An 18,966-nucleotide genomic window follows, 5' to 3' on the forward strand; every position below is an offset into this window, starting at 1 on the left:
ACAGAACCAGCTCTTGGTTTCATTAATCTTTTGTATTGTTTTTCTAGACTCTATTTCATTTATTTCTGCTCTGATCTTTATTATTTCCTTCCTTCTATTCACTTTGAGCTTTGTTTGCTGTTCTTTTTCTAGTTCTTTTAATTGTAAGGTTAGATTGTTTATTTGAGCTTTTTCTTTTTTCTTGAGGTAGGCCTGTATTGCTAGGAATTTCCTTCTTAGTACTTCTTTTGCTGTGTCCCATAAATTTTGAGTCATTGTGTTTTCATTTTCATTTGTCTCCAGGTATGTTTTAAGCAATTTTAAATTAGTTATTAACACTTGACAATTAGGAGATTTTACATGACAATCAAACTTTCTAACTCTTGTAAAAATAGAGAAATATGGGAACATTGAGCCTACCTTTAGACAGGGCAGCACACTCTCTAGCTCACCACACCAGTTTGCATGTGGCTGCTGCATTTACTTACTCTTATCTGCCTGACTGCTATGAATTGATGAGCCCAACTCCAGTCTCAGTGGCAAAGCACAGCCAATGTTCATCTCACAGGATCAGATGTGCCCAGAAGATGGCACTGAATAGACTACGGGTCCTGTAGGAATGTTCAGCTTCATATTCAGGCAGAGCTGACTTAACGATCCTGAATCCAAAGGATGATTATGGTTTTCTTTTCTCAAGTTAACAACTTTGATTTCTTAGGTTCTCCTTGATGCGCTTAGGGTGTCCCCAAGTCAGTGTTCAATTCTCAAGTGGGGAAGGAAGGTACTGTTTATTTGGCCCCCTATCAGTCTTCCAAATTTTGTAATAATATTTTTTTCCTGGCATTAAACCCAATATTAAATCCTTTCTTTTCAATAATGTAGTAATCTTGCTGTCATATTTTTATTTTCATTTCAATTTTTTTTTTTGATATTTGATCTTATTTATTTGTTAGTCTTACAAAACCTCATTTTTGACTGAACTCAGACTTGGAGGTAGAAGCTCTCAGGGAGAAAACTCTGTTTCTTGGCAGTCTGTTCCTGGTGTTTTTCTTTGGTTTCTTTCATTCTCATGGCCAAAAGTTTAGCCTATTCTTTAGCCTCTTTCTTATTTTTCTTAGTACGCTGTTTCTTCAGAGCAATACGCTTACATTTGTGTTGCAGGATGTATAGAGTAACAAGACACTGAATCTTGCGTGCTTTGTCCCAAGTTTCTTACCTTCTTTGTTTAGGGGCTTTCTCACAACATATTGACAGACATCACCTTCTTTAGAGAGATTGAAAAGTTTGCTGATTCTGCTAGCTCAGGAGTATCAGTGAGACTAGGAATATCATTCTCCCCTTTTTTGATAGTGACCAAGTTGAGAACACTCAGATTGGCATCCACAATGCAACCTCGAACAGATTTGCACTTTCTTTCTTAAGTCCTCCTTGATCTATAACAGGAATACCCCTTACTCAGTAGCAGCTAGAAATGGCCATTGGTCAAGATACTGTGCTTCATGGGGAAACCTTGTTTGTCATTCCCACTACTGATTCGAACCACATGGCCCTTCCATTCTTCACCCAGAGTGTCAGCAGCAACTTCTGTGGCCATATGTTTCTCATAAAAGGTACGAAGTTTGCATTTATTGTCCACTTCAGTGAGCTTCTGGCAGCCAGTGGCTGGGAAAGAGATGTTCAGCCTTCATCCTGAGGTAGCTGAGCCTCTGAGGTGCCACGAAAGAGCTGTTGTATTTTTAAATGTATGGTTACCCCATATTCATTTAGCAAATGTTTGCTGGAGAGCTAGCATGTTGAGATAGGCCAGACACGGTCCCCTACCTTGTGGAACTTGCAATTTTGAATTAATGCTTGAGTTTAGAAATTGTTTAAATTACGCAAAATAAAGTCTGAGGTTTACAGTTTTAAAATAAGTACTGTTTAAATACTGTGTTTTGTTCTACAGTTCTGAATTGATTTTACATCATTGATTATTAGTGCTTCTTGCTCTGTTTTTTTTTCCCTTGCAGGAGAAATGCTGTCGTATGGGAATAGGCAAGAGGTGGAAATCAGAGGGTGTTCACTTTGGTGTGTTGAACTGATCCGAGATTATCTTCTGGAGCTTATTGAAAAAAAGGGTGAAAAAAATAGTGGAGAGATCAATTCCATTCTTCTGGATTATTACTTATGGGACTATGCCCGTGATCACAGGGAAGATATGAAAGGAATTCCATTTCATCGAACGCGTTGCATATATTATTGATCCAAAGAGTTAACTGATCCGAAGAAAACTCCTTGCATTTTTATATCACGTAATCATTTGTACGATTTCACTTTGATATTAAGAGAAGGTGATAGAAGTTATAGCAATAAGAACACTGATTACCCAGTCTCACTTAAAAATTTTTTCCAACATATCACTCTGTATTCTCAACTTTACCTTTTTTCTGCTCATTTGGTTTTGACTATATTTTCCCTTTTTGTTGACATATGATGAAAAATGAAAGAACTTTAATGCTTTCTTTACATTTCAGATTTCTAAAAATTAATCATGCCTTATAATGTGATTAATCTTCAGTGATAATATTTCATCTGTTCAGTTGGTATCTTTTCTCAAGGTGTAATTTTCTATATGTCTTAATCATTTGCTTTGAGAGGGGGGTTGGATGGGGTCTTTGCTGTATAAATGCTGCTGCTCTTGTAAAAAATTTTGACAGCTTAAGCTTTTTATTGATAATGACAGTGGGTTTTGTACATAATGATTTTCAGTTTAGTATATCTATCTGTTTAATATTTTTTAACAGAGTAAATATATTAGAATTGAATAAAGATTTTAAAAAATTTTCTAAAACCTGGAATGGATTATTTTATTAAAATAGGATATTCCAGATATAATTTTAAAAGGTTTACAGTGAATTTGATTATTTACTTTATGTTGCAGAACGCTCATTACCTACCACACACTCATTTCCCACTTTCACCCCCACCTTCCTTTCATAATCTTGGTTTTTGTTAGTTATATCCCTTGTCAGCTTGCTGTGACTTTGTGCGAATCAGAAAAAAGTGTCCTTTCTCCAAGCACTTTGCTGCCATCTGCTGGAAATGTATAAGGTCATAATAACCTTACAAATGACATTGACTGTGAATGTGAATTGGTCCCACCTTGAGTTATGCACCACATAGCTTGCACCACCATAAGTAGTGGGCCTGTATCTATCCCTCCCCTGTGTGACTCAGGGGAAAGTGAACCCATCCCCAAAGTCATATGTAGACCCGTATTACTATGAATGGCTTATTATTCATGTTAATCCTATTCTCTGCTTGTGACTATAGTAATGGGTTTATAATCCAGTTCTGGACAATGAAACTGGAGGGAAAGTCTTCAGGGAGGCTTCCAGGAAAAGATTCCTTCACTTTAAAAACAGAAAGGCCCTCTTCTTTCTCTGAGCTACATTCTGTCTAAATGTGATACCTGAAGCTGCAGTAGCCATTGTGTGGAACCAGAGCCCCATCTCAGCTATGGACTTCATTCCTGAGATTTGTAAACATATTATTATTTCCATCGTTTTGAATTAGTTTTCTATAATTTGTAGTAGAAAGTATCATAACTAAGTTTCCAATTTAACGCGCTCTCATGAGGCTCTAGGAAGCTGAAGCAAAAAGGTCTCCCAGGCCCTGGAGCCCTCCAGCCTCTCGGATTCTACCTGCACCACTCCCCCCGCCGCCCTTCATGCCCCTCTCCCTCTCCTGCTTACCCTGTACCTTTTCTCTCCCTTCCTCTTTTTTCCCTTTGCCCTTCCCTTTGTTCTCCCACTTTTCTCTTTCCTTCTCTCCCTTCTTCCTCTTCCAGGCTCAGCCAGCTCTGGGCTTTCTGCTTTCCCCACAGTTTACTTCTCTATTATAAAAAAGACAGAGAAGACAGTGCAAGGGTGTATGGTGCTCTTTGTTGTTCAAGACCCAGCTGTCTTTTCTCTCGTGCCACTAAGTACAGCCTGGACTCATGATCCAAGATGTCTGCGTTCTAATCTAGGCAGCAGGATTGAAGAAGCAATGAAGTTGAGTGCAAGGGTTGACAGGAAGGCTCTAGCAGCTACCACATGCATTTTTGCTTTCATTTCACTGACTAGAATTTAGTCATATGACCATAGCTAACTGCCATGGAGGCCAGGAAAATAGTCTCTATTTTGGGCATTGGATACCAGCTAAACTATGTAAGGAGTATAGTCAGATACAAGAAAATAAGTTTTTACCACCAAGCATGGATTTTGTAATTTTCATACCTGATGCAGACAAAGAATTTAAATATTATGGTTTTATTGATCACCTAATGGTTTTAATAGCCATTAGTGATCAATAATCAATATCAATAATAGTATTAGTGATACAAACTGAACAAGTAAGGACATTGATCTTATTCAGCCTATTGCAATATGAAGAGCACCCTAGATCCAAAGTTAGAATCACTTGGCAGGATGGTGGTGTCCTAGTCCTTTTATAGTTATAGGTACAGGATTTACAGGTGGGGTTGTTTTTAATCAGCAGAAGTCTCAGTCAGTTCTCTGAACAGGAAGTGTTTATCTTTGTGTCTAGCTAGTTTCAGGCAGACTAACAGTTCTAATCTCAGGTAATCATTCACGAGACAAAGAATGAGGAATGGGAGAGTCTGTGTCTAGCCTTGTCATCAGATTTAGGCAAAAGGAGAAAGATGTATGTTTGGGCTTGTCACAGATAAACAAGGGAGGCATGAGAAATCAAGTCTTACTTAAGTCACATAGAGAAGTGTGGTCCTTCGGGATAAACCATTTATCCCAGAACATAAAAGGGTGGGAGATTTCTTAATGTCACTGTTTTCTGAAAATGCGAAGCACAGGTAAAGTTCAGCATAGTCACCATCAACTCTTTCTGGTGCTTGTGCTTGTGTATTGGTTGGGAACAAAATAAGCTGCCACGGCTAGGTAACATTTTTATTTATTCATTCATTTTATTCACTCCCAAGCCATGGGAGGTAATAACTCTCAAAGTAAGGATGTCCAGAGTTGTAACTGTGAGTTCTCCACAGTGTAAAATGTCCAGAGTCAAGATCCAAGGGTCTTGGCTCCCCTAAAGGGAATCACTGTGTGCTCACTGCCTTGGTTCTGTTATTAACTTTTGAACAAAACAGTTAAGATCTCTATGCCTGTTTAATTTACACATGAAATGGGATAATCTGATTCGGATTTTCTAGTTCTAGTTCCAGTTTTCTTTTTGTGCCATTTTATAGAATGTATGCATGACACATATCATAGGATGACATAGGATGAGATTGGAATGGTTAATTTTATGTCAGCTTGGCTAGACTATGATGCCCAGTTGTTTGATCAAACACCAATCCAGATGTTGCTGTGAAGATATTTTTTTAGATGTGATTAACATTTACAATCAATAGACTTGAGTAAAGCAGTTATATTCCACAATGGGGTGGGGTGGGGGGTGCTCACCTAATCAGTTGAAAGCCTTAAAGAGCAAAGATAGAAGTTTCCAGAAGAAGAAACGACTCTGCCTCAAGGATGAAACATAAACCCTGCCTGAGTTTCCTACTGCTGGGCTATAGGTTTTAGACTCAAGACTAAAATGTCAACTCATCTAATTTCCAGTTTGCTAGCCTACTACAGATTTTAGACTTGCTAGCTCCCACAATCACGTGAGTCAATGCCTTAAAATAAATCTCCCTCTTTCTAGATGGATGGATAGATATTATAGGTCTATAGGTAGATCTATATCTATCTCCATCTCTCTATATATTCTATTGGTTCTATTTCTCTGGAGAACCCTAACACAGGTATGAATAAAAATGTGGCAAAATAACTTTTGTCTAACTCGGGGATATTGAATATAAAATAAAAAATTAATAAATGTATGGTGGGACTAAACTTGTAAGATTTCTTTCAAGTACGAAATTCACTGACTAATATTATTGTGGCATTCATCTAAGTTTCTCTTTTTCTCATACATTACATTCCTTCTTTCCCTTTCTGTTTTGATATCTTCCTTTGGGTTATTTAAATGCAATCCTATTTAGTTTTAAGTGGAAAAAAAAAATCTGACCAAAACTAGCTTAATAAAAAAGGAAACATAATGATAAAAAGAAAGATAAGTCCAAGGAAAGAACTGGTCTTAGCCCAGTTATGGTCCAAAGATTAAAGCATACAAACACTATATCTTTTTTTTTGGGGGGGGGGGGTGTTGCTCTGTTTGAAGAGATAGTTCTAATAGCTAGTAATTTCAGGCAACAGAGTGCAAATCTTTGCCAATAGCCCAAGCAAAAATCTGGGGCTTTGCTGATGAGCCTGGCTACTTGAGTCCCAGGTTTCCTGTGCCCTTCCCCCACAGCTGTCCCTGCCCCTGCTGTGGCCTGGGGCAAGGGATAAATGTTTGGCTGGACCAAGTAGAGCAGAGGGAGTTCTTCGAGAAATAGAGGTTTGCTGATAGAAAGGAAAACGGGTGGTAGGCAGACAATACAACCTTGTATTCTATACCTTTTTATATTCAGATTCTTCAGTAGGTGGGGATAATTCCAAGTTGGGAACTACTGAAGAAGAGCTCGAAAAAGGTAAGGCTACATTCTAAGTTGGTCCAAGGAAAACTAATCCAATTTTTTTGTTTGGAGGTGGGAAAAACTTAATAGTTCTCTCCCTTCCTTCACCATTTCTCTTTCAACATTCTCAAGATAAACTAAGGGTTGGCTGGCATATGAATTAATCAGTATTCTTTGGTTGCAAGAATGGAATTCAGTTTTTAAGGCTCAACAACTTTGATGAAGCCTGAGTTAAAATGAAAAGAAACAATAGGTCACAATGGTGTTTAATAAAAAGTCTAGAAATACTTACTTTGAGGAGTGGAAATGGTATTTGGAAAACAAGTTAAAAATATAAAAATCTATGATTTCATAATCACATATGCCCCCAATTCCAAAAATAAAACCCTATTGGTCAATTTTGGAGTTTGGTAGAGACCAATTCATTATTCTCAAAATTGATAAATAAAAGGGAAAAAATCTAGCATGTATTCTGCCATTGCTGTACTAATTGTATTTCAAGATAATCTCCTACAGAGAAAGCTCTTCTTTATAGAACAATTACAGGAAATAAATGCAAAAAGGAATATTAGAATTAAAACATTACCATTTGGAATCTCTAATGAAATAATCGATTGGAAACTAATCATCAATGGCTGTTAAAACCATTAGGAACTTTTTGAATGGGTGGATTAGGCTGAAAGCACCTGAATTCACTAATAATCTTAATATCACCAAAAGTAGGTTATGCCAACATTATATGCCTCCTGGTGTGGTGCAATAGCAACTACACAGTACTGTCTATGAAGTATTCTTGCCAGAAAAATTGAACTTGAATCTAATCAAGAATCTAGATCTAACTACTAGTTTACAGGAAATGTAAGAAAAAGAGGAACAAGTTAAGTGGCAACAGAAACATGTAATCGCCAAATCTAGAATGTGAGACATTCTAAAGGACAAATGGTCTAGTTCTTCATCAAATAAATGGTAGGGGAAAAAGGTAGGGATTGGTGAGGATGTAGAGACATTGTAACCCTGTGCACTATTGGTGGGAATGTAAAATGGTGCAGCCTCTATGGAAAACAGTATTGCAGCTCCTCAAACAATTAAAAATAGGATTACCATACAATCCATCAATTCCACTTTTGTGTATGTACTCAAGATAATTGAAAGCGGGATCTTGAAGAGATACTTGTATATCTTTGTTCATAGCAGCATTATTCACAATAGCCAAAAGTTGGAAGCAACACAAGTGTCCAATAGGAGATGAATGGATAAACAAAATATGGTCTATACATACAATGGAATATTAATCAGCCTTAAAAAGGAAGGAAGTTCTGACACATCCTTCGACATGGATGAACCTTGAAGACATTGTGCTAAGTGAGACAAGCCAGCCAGAAAAGGACAAATAATATATGATTCCACTTATATGAGGGACCTAGAGTAGTCACTTTCATAGAGACAGAAGTGGAATGGTGGTTGCTAGGGGCTGGGGAAGGGGTAAACGAGGAATCGTTTAATGGGTATAGAGTTTCAGTTTTGCAAGATAAAAAGAGTTCTGGAGATTGGTTGCACAACAGTATGAATGTACTTAACATTACTGAACTGTGTAATTAAATAATGAAGATGCTAAATTTTATGTTATGTGTATTTTACCACAATTAAAAAAAAAGGTAGAGGGTAACACTGAAAGAGAATTAAGGGACATATCAACCAAATGCTACATGTGGACCATGTTAGGATCCTGATTTGAGCAAACTGTGAGTGTGTGTGTGTATGTGTGTGTGTGTGTGTGTGTGTGTGTGTGTGTGAGAGAGAGAGAGAGAGAGAGAGAGAGAGACAGACAGACAGACAGACAAAGTGGGGAGAAAGAAAGGGAGGCATTATATAGAAATCTATAGTTCAGCTCGGTCTTTGGGGAGGTAGTGTTGACTTTGTCATCTGACACACAATGACTTTAGATTGCTTCTGCCACTTACCAATCATGTAACCTTTAGCAAATTACTTGTTTCATGTTTTTTATTTTTTATTTCCATAAACATTTATTGAACCTCTGCAATAAACGTAATATTCACTGTATTAAACATTGACTATGCTCAACAATGGGGACATAAAAATAAATAATGTATGGTCTCTGCTGATACTGGAGAATAAAATGTGAGGCAAGAAATAGCAGGGATGAGTCTGGAAAGATAGGGAAAAAGTAAATTATGGAAGATGTTGTATGCCATGTCAAGATTAGATCTGATCTTAAGGAGCCATTGAAGTTCTTTTTAAAAGTTGTCCTTTATATTTACAAAAAAAGAAAAAATTAAATGCAATTCCAATAGAAATCTCAATGAAACTTCTTTCTGTTAATTGTCAAACTGATTTAAAAGTTATTTAGGAAGATAAATGCTAAGAATAGCCCAGAAACTTAGAAGGATAAGGAATGTCTTACCCAATTACATAGCAAAATATACCACAAAGCTATAGTAGTTTAAGCAGTATGACATTGGTACAGTAATAAATTGATTGAGGCAACAGAATATGGGCTCTCTTTTTATAAACTCATGAATGTATAGGAGTATGTCCTATTTCATTGATTCTAAGACATACCTTTTTCACATTTTATTTCAAGTTATATGAACTGAAATGTATTTTCTTATTTAAGATAATCACACTTGGGGTTTCTATTACTTGTAACATAAAGCACTGTAATGATAAACTTTTCAACAAAGTCTTATTTTTTTCTTTAGTGATCTAGAGTACGTTTCTGTTCCTTGGAACCAAGACCCTAATTGATTCAACTATAAAAATGACCTTTATGTCAGTGTTGTTAATGGTTATCATTTTGGTGAATTTCGTTGAATATTTTGACTATCCTATGTTTTTTATGTGTATCTCTCCCCTGAACAAAATTGAGGAAATTATCATCATCATTCTAGCTACCTAATAACTTTTGAGTACTTACTGTTCTATGTGATTTACAATAATATCCTCTTTTCAGACATCAACCCTCTAAAGAAGGGATGATTTTTATTCCAGTTCTTCAGGTGAGAAAACTCGACACTATTTATATCCTTAATTTGTGTTTTCCTATACTAATTTCTTGCAAACGTTGAGTTTCAATGAGTACATAATATCCTCTTTTATAAAGTTATGACTGTTACTTTATAAATCCCTTTCATTGAACATATATGTAATTTCCAAGTTTTTGCTATTATAAATAATACCATAATGAACATGGTTGTACATGATTTTTTATCCATATCTATTTTTCTTAGGAGAGATGACAAAAAGTGAGATTATGTATAAAAGTGTCTCACTAAATGGTGCTGGTATTACATTATGAAAGGTTGTTGCCAATTTTATAGATGAAAATGGTTTATCATTCTAATTTGCATTGTTTGGTTTATTAGTGAAGTAAAATGTCATTAACATGCCAGCCAGACTTCAGCTTTCTTCTAATCCACTGCCTTCTGTGTCCACAGGGTCAATCTCTGGTTTTATTCATCATGAGACTGGCCTCAGGACTAGTATATCTTTAAGTTCCTGTAAACAATCCTCTATCACAAATCTTTGGTTAGCTACATAGACTTCACTGAAGATTTTGCAGGGGATGGGGGGGAGGGGTTTAATTGCTACCTCACAGCATACCGTCTAGAGATCCCCATTAGCGATTTCTGTTCTTCCTGGAACTACCTTATCAGCTATCCTCTCCTTCCTCTCTGATTCAGCCTCTCCCCAACACCCTTCCCTTCCTCCATCTTCCTCATCCTTTCTCAAGAGCAGTCACGTAATTCTTCTCCTGGTCTCATATGAGCAACACCATCTTCTCTGAAGCCTGGGTACCAATTAAATCAAACCCAGGAAGCTTAGCTTTTACCTAGGCATGGACTAGAAAGCATCTTCTCAGCAAAACTGTGTTTCTCCCTACATGGATTTCTCATTCCAGCTAAGAATTTATATTCTTCATGATGTTATAGAAAGGCTACAGGCAAAGGACAGATTTTAGGTCAGACTTGTGTCTTAATAAATCACTACAGAAGTTGTGGAGGCTAGATTTTTAGGGCAAGATTGGAAACATGGGAAAGTCACAGGTTCTTGCCCTACCAGATGGTGGGAGTGTGGGCTGCTCCACTTCAGGGTTCTCTCTGTGCTACCGTTCAATTGCTTCACTTTTGTCTAGCGAGGTAGAGAAGCAGACCCTCCTATTCCTCTCCCATGTCCAACTAGAAGGCCAGTTTCCTCTCTCAGGCTCTACAGATCACTCACAGAGCCTCCTTTGACTTAGGAGGGAAACGTCTTACTTGTGAACCCTCTATTCCCCATGCCACAATGCTCAAGACCCCACAACTCTCTCCCTTAGCACCCCAAGTACCTCTTACGAAGCTTTCAAAAAAGAGATAGAGTTGGAGTTGCAGTGGAATTAGTTTTGATCTGCTGTAAATCCTGTGTATGGGGTCAGAGTGGGGATGGGGGAGTGGGGGACAATGACTGGTGTCCAATGACTGGTAAAGAACTTAGTGACCTCTTCCTTTAAACTTTGGATTCAAGATGCCAATTTGGGGACAACAGAAAATGTCCCATGCCAGTCCTGCTGGGCATTTGTTGATGTCCTCTGCAAACGTGTGGCCTCCTGAGACCTGCTGCTGAGGCTTCCTGGGAATTGTCAAACCTAAATTGTTACTGTTATTCAAGTTTTAAATTATTTGGATTTAAAAATTTTAAATCTTGTTTAACAAAACTTTTATGCTTCAAGATACATAAATTTTATATTTTTAATATTAACTAAAGCATTGTTATTTTTAATATATTGAAAACATAAAAAAATAAATACTTGTACATGAATGTTCCTAACTGCATTATTTGTATTAGCAGCATAGTGGAGACAAGCCACATGTCCATTAAATGATGAATGGAAAAATAAAATGTATATCCATACAATGGAATATCATAAAAAAAGAATAGAAAGTACTAATACATGATACATGAATGAACCTGGAAAACATTGTTCAGCAAAAGAAGCCAGATAAAAGGCCACAAATTGTATGATTCCATGAACACAAAATACCAAGAACTGGTACGTCCATAGTGACAGAAAGCTGATTGTTGGTTGACAGGGGTGGGAGGCGAGAATAAGAGTGACTGCTAACTGGTAAAGGGATTTCCTTCTAGGGTGCTGAAAATGTTAGAATCAGAGGTGATGGTCACACAATCTTGTGAATGTCTAAAATACTACTGAATTGTACACTTTAAAAAGGTTCATTTTACGTTATGTGAACTTTGCGTCAATAAAAACGAACTGAATTGGTAGCTAAAATATTCAAACGCAATGTGACTCTTTCTCATATTCATTTACAAACCTCTAGAGAGATCCTTCGGCTCAGTACTCTGAGAGGAGTTCCCGGGTGTTGGCTCATTAGTGACTCTGGGAGCCCGGCCTCCAGGGTGTCAGGCGCTAAGCTTCCAGGCGGCGGGGCGGGATTTGACTGGTCACGGCGGGTATGGGGCGGGGCTTAACGCCAAGGGGCGGGGCTTGGGCGGTCGGACTCCCAGGCGGGAGCCGGCGCGTTGGCGCAGGGCTTTGCCGGTTGCCGGGAGAACCCGTGACAACAAAAGGCGCGGACTGCAGCGGCGGCGGCGGCGTGGCGGAGTTTAGCGGAGGAGTCCTGCGCTGCGCCCGCCGCCGGAGACTGGGTTTTTCTTTAGCGGGTCAGTGCGCGGAGGGACGGAGGGCGGGGCCGGGTGCGGGGCAGCGCCCAGCCGCTCTCTGGTTTGCTGCGCCCCCGGCCAGCCGTTGGGAGTAGGGGTCGCCGGCGGGAGAGGGTAGCTCCGCCGCGGGATGGGCTTGGGAGGGGGGTTGGGGCTCCGGCGAAGCTGACGGGGGCGCCGGACGGGCGCTGGTACCCCCGCCCAGCGGTCGGGGCAAGTTGGGTGCCTCTTGCGCGAGAAGGGCCGGGGGAATAGGGACACGTGTAAATGCGGATTAGAGCTCTATTGAGTCGGATGCTGTGTATTTCTCGTGTTCGTACTTCCAACTGCGGGATCTGGAGTGGAATGGGAAGGCCCACTCTCTTTGGGGGTTTCGTTTTGACGCAGGCCGCCTTTTTTCCATTGCGGATGTTGAAACTTGGGTGTATTCTAAGCGCGGTAGAAGTCCGGTAACCCCCTCCCTTAGAGGCAGTCGATAATTGATAAAGAATGAGTGCCCAAATTCTTTCTTTAAAACACCTTTCAAATAACACTTACCGACCCCTTCAAGTTTTTAAATCTTTGGTGTTTTTTCCTCTTCGTATCTTCTCCATTTAGTTCTTTATGTATTTGGAGCCTTGTCTGAGATCCCTGTGCGATTTACTATCCATTTACTGGGAAATTTCATATGAAAATATTAGCGAGCCACAATTTTTAGATAACTGCAACTTCCGGAAAACCAAGGGTACAGGATGGCAACGGTATTGGGAAAGACTTATTTCTGATTAATGACATGGCAACAGTAATCAAATATTTCTCTTACCTTTGTTAAGATTTCAAAATTTTGTTGAGTATGCCTAAATATTACCAGCTAGTCACATCTCACCTTTCTTTAAGTTTAATGATGGCATAATACATATGCTTCTTATGACTGTAATTGATCAGAATCTGAAGAAGCATGTGCTTTGCATTTTTAAAAAAACAAATTCTTGTAAGTTATTTGAAAGCCATATATTTATGGGCCCTTATCATTTTTCAATGATTAGGATAGGTGAATTTCGATTGCCTTTGTAGCCAAATTGTTTGTAGATACTCCTATTATAAAAACTGAGAAAATGAAAATATCCCAATTACGTTTAGCACCTTTTATTAGCAATTCTGTTGGAAGTATTTAGGGTTGGCTTAACATAGGCCATGACTTGTTTTAAAGTGATGGCATAAAAAGAATAATCTGTGTGATCAAAACTTCAAGTGTAGGTGTTTAGAGACATTTGGAAGAACCAACTCATACAGCATCCCTGCAGTTTCTTTGGGAAAGTTTCCAGTACCAAATGATGGTAGAGCCCTTTAGGATCCAAGAAAAGATTTATCATACATATGAGTATTTATTTTTTCAGTGCTGAATTTCATTAGAATGATTAAAACTGCCAAGATTAGATGCATCTCTTTGGCCGTTAAAGATAGTTTGTTGACTCTGTTTTGGGATTTTACAGCCCAAGGGAACTGTATTTTTTTTTTTTTACTCTCAGTGGGTTCTCAATAGAGTGATGTAAATGTTTTTTTGTTTTTGTGATCCTTTTCAGACTATCCACTCACAAAATTATAAATGCACAGTACTAATGCAGAGTTTTTTAAAGGCTAGTGAATATTAAATATATCTTAATTAACATTTACATAGCAAGTAGTGCTGAAAATGTCACTTGAGTTCATTAGTTAGCTAGGTTACTTAATGATAGTGTTCAAGACTGGCCTTCTCCAGAGAGCCCAGCCCCACCCCAAACTGATTATTTTTCATCATCTGCACTTAAATATTATCATTGATTACTTGTTACATATTAAAAATCTCTTATATGGTGTAAGCTTTATCCTACCAAGACTAGGAACATTTGTGTACAAGTTTTTGTGCAAACATGTTTTCTTTTCTGTTGGGTATATACCTAGAAGTGGAGTTGCTGGGTCAAATGATAACTCTTTTTAACTTTTTGAAGAACTGTCAGACCATTTTACAAAGCAACTGCATCATTTTACATTCCTATCAAAAGTGTATAAGATCTCTACATTCTTTTTTTAAAAAATTTTTTATAGTGACATTGGTTAACGAAATCCAGTAAGTTTCAGGTGCACAATTTAACAGTAAGGCATATATATAGTGCATTGTGTATTCACCTCCCAAGATCTCTACATTCTTGCCAACACTTAACTAAGATCTGTCTTTTTGATTATAGCCGAGTTAGTGGGAGTGAAATGGTATCCCATTGTGGTTTTGATTGCAATTACCTGATAGCTAATGATGTTGAGGATCTTTACCTGTGCTTTTTGGCCATTTTTATATCTTCTTTGAAGAACCATCTTTTCAGAGCCTTTGCCCGTTTTAAAATTGGGTTGTCTTTTTGCTATTGAGTTGGAATAGTTCTTTATATATTCTAGATACAAATCCTTATTAGATACATGATTTGAAAATATTTTCTCACATTCAATAATTGTCTTTTCATTTCCTTGATGGTGTCCTTTGAGGCACAAAACTTTTAAATTTGATTAAGTGCATTTTTAAAATTTTCCCGCTTACTGCTTTTGCTTTCGGTGTCATATCTGAAAAACTATTACAAATCCAAGATTAGGGAGAGTTACCCCTATGTTTTCTTTAAAGAATTTTGTAGTTACATTTAGGTCTATGAACCATTTCGAATTAATTTTTGTGTATGTGAGGTAGGAGTTCAATGCCATGTGGATATCCAGTTATCCCAGGATCAGTTGTTGATAAGACTTTTCCCCATTGAATTGTCCTGGCACACTTGTTAAAAATCAATTGCCCTTAAATTTGAGGGTTTATTTCTGGATTCTCAATTCTTTTTCATTGATCTTTAAGTCTTATGCCAATACCACACTGTCTTGATTATTGTTTCTTAGTTTTAAAATTGTGGAAGTGTGTCTTCCAACTTTGTTCTTTTTCAATAAATATTGTTTTGGCTGTGCCCATAAAATTCCATATGAATTTTAGAATCAGCTCGTCAATTTCTGCAAATAAGTCAGCTGGGATTTTAATAGAAGTTGTGTTGAATCTGTAGCTCAATTTGGAAATATTGCCGTCTTAATAATGTTAAGTCTTCCACTCCATGAACGTGAGATGATTTTCATTTATTTAGATCTTTACTTTCAACAATATTTTGTAGTTTCTAAAATATAAGTTTTATACATATTTTATTAAATTTATTCTTTAGCATTTTGTATGCTATTATAACTGGAATTTCTTAATTTATTTTTCAAGATGTTTATTATTGTAGCTGCCAATTTAATTTTTTAAATTAAAAAATTTTTAAATTATAGTTGGCATACTCAATTTATTTTTAGTGTATTAAATCCACCAGAGATCTTCAGAAATAAGGACAACATAATTTAAGAGCAGAAAGGCAGTTTTTCTGTTTTGATTATTTTTGAATAAAAAATTTAGTTTTAAATTTATATTGACTTATAGAAATCCTTAAAACTGTTTCATAGATTTATTTCTAATATTTGTGGCAAAGAGATGTTATTTTTTCAATGCATGGCTATAAAATCTAGTACAAACTTTTGTTTTTAACATGTATACAATTACCCAATTATTTCCTTGTCTTAATTTTCCAACTTCTCAGTTATTCAGTGTTTAGATTAATGAGATGGGAAACATTACCATTACAGAAAGAATGGCATAGTGGAATCGCATGTACTTATCATTTAGCTTCATTTACCAAGTCATGGTACCCTAGATTATTTTGCAGCAAATCCAAACATTTTATCTATAAATTATAGATGTACTTTTACAATACAGATTTACTTTTTTGTAACTGTCTTATATTGGAACAGAACTTGCCCTAAATGACTTTGCTTTAGAAGTTGAATTAGTTTATTAGGACAGAAGAGTCAATAATTAAATTTTATTTTTATTTTGATATACAGGAGTTAAGATCTTACATAAAATGGATGTTTCTCGCACTAGATACTGAATATTCAGTAGAAAATCTATTTATTAAAATCTAAGCCGCCATGGAAGAAATACCAGTAAAAGTTGCTGTAAGAATTAGACCTCTGCTGTGCAAAGAAGTTCTTCATAATCATCAAGTTTGTGTGAGAGTTATTCCAAACACCCAGCAAATTATTATTGGGAGAGATAGAATCTTTACTTTCGATTTTGTTTTTGGCAAAAATTCCACTCAAGATGAAGTTTATAATATGTGCATAAAGCCACTAGTGTTGTCACTCATTGAGGGCTATAATGCAACTGTTTTTGCCTACGGTCAAACTGGATCTGGGAAGACATATACCATTGGAGGAGGCCATGTTGGTAAGATTCCCATACTCTTTAACTTTTATTTGTGATACTAGAAAGAAACCAAAACATGATAATACCTGACATAATAGGTGCTCAGCATGTTGAGTGCATGAAATATTGAATAGGATAATCAGATGTGTTCATAAGATTTTCATCTTTGAAATATTTGTTTTTAAATATTGAAGTTTCATTAATTTAATTTATGATTATATTTGCTTGAGGAAAGTATTTTAAGACTGTTCAGTATGTGCAGATTTGTATTTTAAATATTGAATACTTTAGGATATAATTTCTTCTGCTTGTAATTCTGGTTTGGAAAAGGGGGAGTTATTAGATATCCTTTAGAGCTAGAAGGAAACTTGAAAATCATTTCTCTTTATTTGTAAGTGAGGAGCTTCAGCCACAGAGCGATGAAGGGCTTGTTAGGTGGCTAGTAACAGCTCAAATTGAAAGGCAGGTCCTCTCTTGAGACTGTTTACTGTATTGATATTTTTCTACTAAAAGCAAACTTGAATGTTGTGCATATACATCATTGTCTAAAATTATCATTAGTATTCCCTATATGTGTAATGGCTTTCAATATTTTTTCTGCTATCATACTTTTCAAATGTAGGAATGGGAGAGTGGAGGGTGGCTGTGTGGTTTGAGAAAGCCCTCATTCCAAAGATTAAATGGAAAGACCTTAAGTGCCCAATACCACCACCCTCCCCAATTTCTTATAATCACTGTTATACAGGATTAGGAGATTAAAGATACTAGAGTTTTTAGGGTCTCACAATAAAATGAATTTCAGTTTTTCTATTGTTAGCTGTGGTTTTTCCTGAGGATTGTAGCCTTTTTTTTTTTTTTAAATTAGCTAATGTTTTATAATCTTAAAGACTCAGTATGTGCTTTTATACTAATAGGAGTAAATATTTCAGATCTTGGTGGCAATTACAGCTATATTGTTTTTTATTGAGTCCATGAGTACAATTTTAATTCTTTAAGGGAAAAGGTTATTAAAGTTATTTATTGTCCTAAAATATTTTAACTGCTCTAAGATATGCTATACCAGAAGAAATAGATCACCATTAGGAACAGTTTTTGATGTTTTTTTCCCTAGGTTTTTTTTAATTATTAATGTTCATGTGAAAAACAGTTGCAGAGTGATGCTTAAGAAATTAAACATGAAAGCTCCTTTCATCCCCAGGAAATAGAAGTTTGATGTATACCATTCTGGAGTCCTCTAGACATTTTTCTACACATATATAGTTTTTGTCTTTTTTGTTTTATTTTTTGTTTAATGAGATATACCTGTGGTTCTGTAACTTTTTTCTTGCATTTAGCAATATAAAATACCACTTCATTTCTTGCCATTTGAGTCATAGAATTTCACCTCATTTTGGGGGTTGCATATTATTTCATAGTTTGAGTGTGTTGTGGTTCATCCATTCCAGTATTAATGGACATTTAAGTTGTTTCTGATTTTTACTATTATAAAAAAGTTGCAGTGCATATCTTTATACTTTTAACTCTGCATCCATGTGTTAGTATTTCTATAGAATGGATTCCTAGAAGTGGATTTGTTAAGTCAAAGGGTATGCACATTTAAAATGTGGATAGATACTGACAGATTACCCTCCAAAAAAGGCTTGTACCATTTTATATTCCCACCACCAATATATGACAGCCATTTGTTCATATCCTTATCACTTTCTGGGTATTATAAATTCAAAGTATTTTTTTGCCATCTGATAGGTGAAAAATTGTGCTGTGTTGTTTGAAGTTACATTTCTTGGTATATTAGTGAAATTAGTGAGCATTTTCAATTTCTCAGCAATTTTGGGTCAGTTGTCTGTTGTTTAATTATTGGCCATGCAAGTCATGTTGGTATTTTCCCCCTAAATAATTTATTGAGCATTTGCAGTATCTAGGGTGACATGCTAGGCACCGTAGCAGAATGAAAAATCTTATTTGTCAATATTATGCTTATTTAAACTAATATTTATTTTCCTGCTTTTCAAAAGCTTGGACTCACTGACTTTTACCAGGCATAATCTTCTCTAAAAACTTTTATTCCTGTACTCTTTATATAACATATCATAGAAATGATGACTGTTGAGGTATAAAATTTTATAAGTTCTCTCACTGAAATAATTTATTTCAGGAATATAACCCTAACATTGAAATGTGGTTTTTAGGTTACCAAAGTTTATATTGGAGCATTCTTATAAATATTATTTGAAATTCAGCTTTTTGATCTTTTGAAGTTTTGTGCTTTTTGTTATCTGGAGAAATGATCAGCTGTATATTCTGGCTAGTTTAGAATGCTTATATGTACTATAGTTTATAGATATTGCTATTGGCTAGTTCCTGGAAACCCTCTAAAAGGAATCTTCACTTTCTCTCTTATATTGGAAAACCTACAGCTTCTTTTACTTGCCACACGATGGCAGTATTGCATCTCAAATTAGGTGAAAGGCAACCCAGC

General features: G+C 36.4%; 2 protein-coding genes and 1 pseudogene across 4 annotated transcripts in view; 2 read left to right on the forward strand and 1 right to left on the reverse strand.

Moving 5' to 3' along the window:
• The window catches only part of CUNH9orf64 (chromosome unknown C9orf64 homolog), a 14,988-nt gene extending 12,179 nt beyond the window's left edge, over window positions 1-2,809 (forward strand). The window contains exon 4 of the mRNA XM_006916092.3: window positions 1,989-2,809. Within this exon, the coding sequence (XP_006916154.1) occupies window positions 1,989-2,221 (233 nt within the window). The 3' untranslated portion in view covers window positions 2,222-2,809. The remainder of the gene's footprint in view (window positions 1-1,988) is intronic.
• On the reverse strand, window positions 206-1,736 carry LOC107195937 (annotated as a pseudogene).
• A 9,190-nt stretch (window positions 2,810-11,999) lies between the features above and the next one.
• Window positions 12,000-18,966, forward strand: part of KIF27 (kinesin family member 27) — a 68,464-nt gene continuing 61,497 nt past the window's right edge. For 2 of the 3 annotated variants that reach the window (XM_006916093.3, XM_015592671.2), the window contains exons 1-2: window positions 12,074-12,211; window positions 16,124-16,508. In XM_006916093.3, the coding sequence (XP_006916155.1) occupies window positions 16,211-16,508 (298 nt within the window). In that variant the 5' untranslated portion in view covers window positions 12,074-12,211; window positions 16,124-16,210. Of the gene's footprint in view, window positions 12,212-16,123; window positions 16,509-18,966 lie in introns of all 3 variants that reach the window. The other variant, XM_025049700.1, reaches the window with a different exon arrangement.

The sequence above is a fragment of the Pteropus alecto genome, unplaced genomic scaffold (assembly GCF_000325575.1).
Source record: "Pteropus alecto unplaced genomic scaffold, ASM32557v1 scaffold206, whole genome shotgun sequence".
Classification (NCBI taxonomy): domain Eukaryota; kingdom Metazoa; phylum Chordata; class Mammalia; order Chiroptera; family Pteropodidae; genus Pteropus; species Pteropus alecto.